General features: G+C 32.8%; 1 protein-coding gene across 1 annotated transcript in view; it reads left to right on the forward strand.

The window, feature by feature from the left end:
- Window positions 1-3,517: 3,517 nt before the first annotated feature.
- The window catches only part of LOC106104931, a 3,509-nt gene continuing 291 nt past the window's right edge, over window positions 3,518-6,735 (forward strand). The window contains exon 1 of the mRNA XM_013285130.1: window positions 3,518-3,941. Within this exon, the coding sequence (XP_013140584.1) occupies window positions 3,590-3,941 (352 nt within the window). The 5' untranslated portion in view covers window positions 3,518-3,589. The remainder of the gene's footprint in view (window positions 3,942-6,735) is intronic.

The raw sequence follows: 6,735 nt of genomic DNA on the forward strand, positions 1-6,735 counted from the left end.
GGCTGATTATGACCGGACTTTCAGTAAAAGCTAGCTGACATAGACGGGTATATTTTATCTTAATATTGCGTGGACGAAATCGCGGGCAACAGCTAGTGACTAAACTAAATTAAATTTGTTTGATCGTGTACTTGTCTTATATATTTATATTTTTGAATCAGTACATATTTATAAAGACGTGTCAGCATTATATGAACATGCGTAATTGTCATATACTATAGGAATTTGTAAAAAGGTAAAATCTATTTAGTACAACCGCTTTATGTCTAGTCCATTTTTATATAGTCAAAGTGATAAGTTCGTCTATCCGCTTATGACCACGGTAGCTTAAAAGACTTATAAATACTGAAGGACTTACTAAATAGAGTACATTTTTACCTGACTATATTCAGCAAACACATTTGGCACTGTCAAGGCAAATTGCGCCATTTCTGAAATTATTGCTTCGAGTACGTATTTGTCGAAAACTTACCTAAGAGTTATGAAAGTAATAGAATTGTCATATTTTACATTAATTTATCAACAAATTTCAGAAAAAAAAAATATTTAAAATATATCTCACTATAAATTGATGCGATATTGGAAATAAAAAAATCAGAAAAAAAAATTTAACCCAATCCTTAAAAGAGAGCTAAAGTATTAACAGATTATTACTTTAGTTGTGACGTAATGTATTTTTACTATTATTTTAACATTTTACTTTGATAAAAAAACTTGATTAAATACTCTTCACAAGATTCAGTTGAGTTATTTTTATTTGCAAAATATTCCTGCCCTGTCTATTATCTTCACAACTCAATGGAATGCAAATATTTAATATGACATTTTCATACATAGGAAAGTTTTTACGATCTCGCGATATTGCTAGACGATGTGATATACGACAGAGTCTCTTTTATAAAATAACCGTACTAAATATGGACAACATCTTTGTTTATATATGTTAGTTGTTTATCTATACTATTATAATAAAGCGTAAACACACACTTCTTTGTTGCTTAAGATGTCAGCAATTACAGCATATTTTTGAATAATTCTTTTTTTAATAAAAAGCCCTACACTTACGTCACGCTCTAGGCTATATATTTTCACGCCATTAAACTTAGGGGACAAATATTTTGGATAAAAACTCAAATGTGGGAAAGAGACCATAAGTTGCTGCCAACATCAAGGAACCAAGGTTGCCATGGTTTGTCATGTCATGTCATTTTGACATTTGCAATTGATAATTTGACACATGTAAATAACAAAATAAAATTTTCATAATTTTATGCGGATGAAGTCGCACGGGAATAGTATATGTTGGAAAATGTCTAAATACCTATCTTTTTCTTTAAAAAACTAACCGCAATTCATCATCATCATCATCATCGGCTCTTTTTATTTCTTCACTGAGGAGCTCGGAGCCCTACCTTAATTTAGGGTGACTAGGCCTTAGTCACGCTGGTCAGGTACGATTTGATTAACTTCACACATTTCTTTGAATTTCTTCGCAGATATGTTTTAGATTCAATGTTTTCCTTCACCGTAAGAACGACAGGTAAATGATGTATGTGAAATTCGAAAATCAAATTGGTACGGCGGAATTCGAACCCATAACCTGTGTGAACCGCAGTTAAGTAATAATGAATATATGCTCGCCTGTACAACCAACGCTCAATATGTATTTTTTTTGTGATTGTTTTCCTTGTGTACAAAGTGTAAATAAATAAATAAATAAATGAATCAAAGATATTAAATGTATTTTAATAAAGTATATACACGGGAATAAGCCAGTAAAATGGAAAAGTAGCTTGCATGCTAATTTCTGGTCAGATATGGTATTCCAGTTACCGTTAACACATGCCTCTGCCATGCTAGTGTGCGTATAACTGTCATGTGTACTCCAGCTTTTATTCTTCAAGGCTTCGCTCGAGATATATTTTGCCAACATTGAATTTTTTAAATAGAAGAAACGGACAAAATTCTTCCTTTGTTTTCCGTTTAACAAATGTCGCGACGGACCGTTATCACGAGCGACTCGCCTCCGCGAAATCGTTTTCAATTTGTTTTCACGTATTTTTTCCTCATTCATCCGTTTCTTGAGAATGTTTTGTTCCTTTGAAATTTCGTTATTCTCTTCAAATGTTCTGTGTTTAATCCAAATAACGGATTCAGTCATGCGATGTGTTTGTGAGATGAGAGGTTTCTATTTATCTCGACATACTAGTCCTTACAAGCTATCGAAATCGTTGTAGTTAAAATTTTTAATAGTTTTAGCGACTGGCCATTACAATGTCGTAAATCCAATAATTTTATAACTAAAACAAAGATCGATGAAAAAATTAATTGAAGATGCCTATTGTTACGCCAGAGCTTAAACTTTTTATTAAATTTTTGCTGGAACAGCGTTGTTAATTTGTTTTTCTAAGAACTGAGGACTCAGCACAATGTGTGAGGAAATACTCTTAACGTCGTTAACAACATTTGTATTAGAACCATACAGCGTCCCTATCGGGGATAAAGTCCACTAACAGACTTTAACAATGTTGTCAATGATACGAATACTATTTCGCGAATGTCCGTGTTAGGCCCCTATAAAATTATCCTTTATCAAGAAGAAGTAGTTACTTAAGTAGTTTTGGCTCAAAAAACTCAAACATTATTTAATTTGTCAAATGAAAATGTAATAAAACGTCGCGATACGTGATGGTATTAAATATTTGGCGAAAGCCCTTCACCGACCACTCCTGGGAAATTAAATCTACGGACAAACGACAAATGTGATGGCTGTACAATTTGTAGACAAAGTGGAATTACTAATTCGAAATCATATCACTTTAGGAAACATTCGTCTAGCAAACCTTCTACGAATTTGATAATTTAATTTTACAAATAAATACTAATATTTTATTTTACTTCTCATTTATATTATAAATACGAAAGTTAAGATGGATGGATGTTTGTAGCCTAAACCACTAACATGGCATAGATGTAAGGATAGTCAGGAAGAACACGCAGTCTAAGTTTTTTTATTCCATGCATACGGATTCGCGGGCGAAAGCTAGTATTCAAGTAATTTAATCAATGTGGTTTCGTAATGTTTCAACTATGATAGAGTATATTTTAGGATATTGTTAAGCCTGGTAATGCGTCGGTTAATGATAAACTAATTGAACACGTTTATTTCCTTACTAGCTTTCGTGTCTCAGTTATCGTAGAATTAAAAAAAAAACAAAGGTAACTTATGTGACTCCACCCCACATCTATGCCAAATTTCATCGAGATTCGTTCAGCCTTTAAGCTACAAACTCTAACAAACATCCATCCATCTAAACTTTCGCATTTATAATATTAGCAAGATTATATGTAATCTAATCGTAATATTTCGATGCAAATTTCTATAAAATGACGTATACGTCTATTGGATTGTATTGGATATTCGAATACAATACCAAAGTTATATTTTATTGTGAACGATATCGGTCCACTGCCCTTGTATCGATAGATAATAGTAGACTGTAATCAATAGATAATACCAAAATAAGATAAGGTGTTCAAGTTTATTATAACCGTATATGTGATTCGTAGTGGACGGATTCGATTCAAAATGAGTTTTAAATATTACTTCGAGAGAACATTGGGTTGGATGTTGAACAATAAAATTATCGTCTTACTCAGTCTGTTATCCTTCTGTTTGTTTGTTTCGACGTTAGCGATTGCCGGACAAAGGAATAGATTGAGTAGAGAAATAGCGGATTTAACTTCAACACCACCGACAGCTGCGACAACTATACAACAACCGGAAACAACTACAAACGGTGATTCAGAACCCACAACGACAGTAGCAAGTGTTACTGAAAAAGAAACGGTTACAACAACAGCACAACCTGAAACAACAACCGTATCAAACCAACCGAAACCTGAGGGTGAAGGTAAATCAGAAGAACAGAGTTATAGAAATGAAATAACAAACAGCAAATTATTGGACATATTAGGATATAGTGTATAGTCAATATTGAATATAGTGGTAACCTGTAAATGTTTAATTTAACTTTTTAAAATATAACTACAATAATCACGTTTTTGTATGACTGTTTTTTTTTTAGTTTTGAGTACAGCTTATATAGTTACATATGTCTGTATTTTCGTAAAAATATATTTTTTTCAATTATATTGGTTTAAATGTTACTGAATTGTGTGTTTAATATTTTTCAGAAGTAAATTTTGGTACTTTTTTAATATCTTATCGTTGATATTGCTGTGATGTTATAAAATGTTTTGCAATATGAATCTTATCAATCAGGAATGTTTGAAATGTTCTTATGTATCACTTTACGTATTTTATTAACAATTGTTTTTTGTGTTTAAAATTAAATTTTAACAAAAAATAATGTTTTATTTAATCGTAAAAAGTATGTGATCTATCTTCTATCTATACATATAATTAAATTGGAGTGTCAATCTGTATTATCAAAAGAAAAATTTACGTGAAGATGATGTTTTTACGTTACTGATGACGAAAATCGCAATTTTTTTTTATCTGTCTGTCCGTAACCCGCTTTTGTTCCGGTTCATATCCGAATCGGCTGGGCCGATTTCGCCCTGACTATCACTGAAGGGTAGCTGACATAGACGGGCATATTATAGGTTACTTTTTTAGGAGTTGGTTCTTGTAAATAAAAAAAGTTAAAGATAATCATTTTCTCTTAACTAACGTTGAGTATGTTTTTGCAGATATATAGTAAGGAATTATCCGCAAAACGATAGTCGGCTAATGACTAAAGTTTTCATTGTTAGCAACTTTGTACATGCGAAATCACCATAGAAATTATGCTACTTGCTATAATCGATAGGTAATTATTAAATACCATAAAGTTTTCTTTTGTTTCTGACATTTTGATTTAATTAAAAAAATATAACGTTGTTATTGACATCATTTCCGGTGTACTAATGCATTGGTTTTTACCAATGGATATGGTTGTTGTATTGACTTTTACTATAACGTCCAGGTTGATAGCAATCATATTAATTAAATATTTTAAATGCGAAAGTTACAATGGATGGATGAATGTTTGTTAGCGTTTGTAGCCTAAACGGCTGAACGGATCTCCATGAAATTTGGCACAGGTTTAGAGCATAGTCTGGAAGAACACATAGGCTTTATATCACGGGAATAGTTACGGTTCCCGTGGGATTCATTAATTTAGTTTTTAATGTTTACTCGATCATTCTGCAACGGTTCAACATATCTTATTGAAATTTGGCACAGATGTAAAACAAAGTCTGGAGTACACATTCATCCCCGAGAAATATCCGGTTCCCGACGGATACGTAGCTTTTTGAGATTTATGTAGTTCGTATGTTTTCTAATACCACGCCGACGAAGTCGTGGGCAACAACTAGTGTGCAATATTTGCATATTTTACAAGTATAGTGCAACACCTTACTGATGGTTGTTTTGCATATCATTATTGTCCAGTCCAGTGAGCACAGTACATTTTAAAGTCAAAGTATTTGCCATACTATCAGCTGTAGATTACAATTTATTGACACTGTATTTATAACTTCGAAGATATGTACATGATTTATAAAAGGTTTTATATGTATCGACATTAGTATTTGGTTGTTCTAAAATGTAATAAATGTAACTATTAATTGATGTAATTAGGACTTGTCCCAACAAATTGTAAATTGTCTGATAACAATCCAACGTGTAAATGTGTTGGATATATCGGATTTTGTTACCTTATCTGCCAGTGACGTCATTCTTAAGCTATCTGAGCCTCTATCAGCCAGTGGTGGGACAGTCCCTTAATGTATGACTGATGTCAGAACAAATAACAATAGCCTTCATCTGAATTTATCAATGTTGTTTGAGTTCATTTCAAGGACTTTGAATATTTGATAACAAAATTAATAGATTATTTTAAAAGGGTAACTTGTATTTTACAAAAAAATTAGATGGATGGTTGTTTGTTTGTAGCTTAAACTGTCGAACAGATCTCGATGATATTTGGCACAGATGTACAGGGTAGTATGGAAGAACACCTTTTTTTTTCTCGCTGGGAAAACGCCTTTACGAATCCCCCAGTTGCCAGGGGGGTATGTGGGACTCGCCGGCCAAAAAAGAACAGACGTGGCCGGAATACCCACTAAAAACCCAGCGGTGTTCCTCCTGTCCGCCGATGGCTGGGTCACGGGAACACTCGCGCAATCTTCCGCGACCCAGCCAGCGCCGTCCGCGATAGATGGAAGAACACCTAAGCTAACTACTTTTTTTTTTAAATCTACGCGTAATGGTAGGCAAAAGCTAGTTTAATGTTAAAATCAATTTTCCGTGTTATTTTTTTTTATAATTACTATTATACTATTATAACTGTAGGTTACCATATTTTTTTACTTGTCTAAGTTATGTAAATAAATTGTTAAGAAACTGAAAGTATTAAATATCGTATAGGTTTTTTTTAAAGGTAAGGTGTTCAAAGCAAGTCATTAATCAAATAGCTTACAAGAGGGTACACAAATTTCGGTCGTTAGCCGTACCATATTGTAACACGGACAGCCCTAAAACGTTTACCTCTACTTCAAGTTGTAACTCGAGAACTTAAATCATTTTAAGCCTCACTTTATAAAAACAATGATTGTAAATTCATAGACAGGATTTTATAACCTTTCTTAAGAAAATATTTTTAGCCAGCGATTCCGTCCGCATAAAAAAAAAACAAACTAAAGGAGCCTATATGTTCTTCCAGA

This window comes from Papilio polytes, unplaced genomic scaffold, assembly GCF_000836215.1.
Source record: "Papilio polytes unplaced genomic scaffold, Ppol_1.0 DF823399.1, whole genome shotgun sequence".
Classification (NCBI taxonomy): domain Eukaryota; kingdom Metazoa; phylum Arthropoda; class Insecta; order Lepidoptera; family Papilionidae; genus Papilio; species Papilio polytes.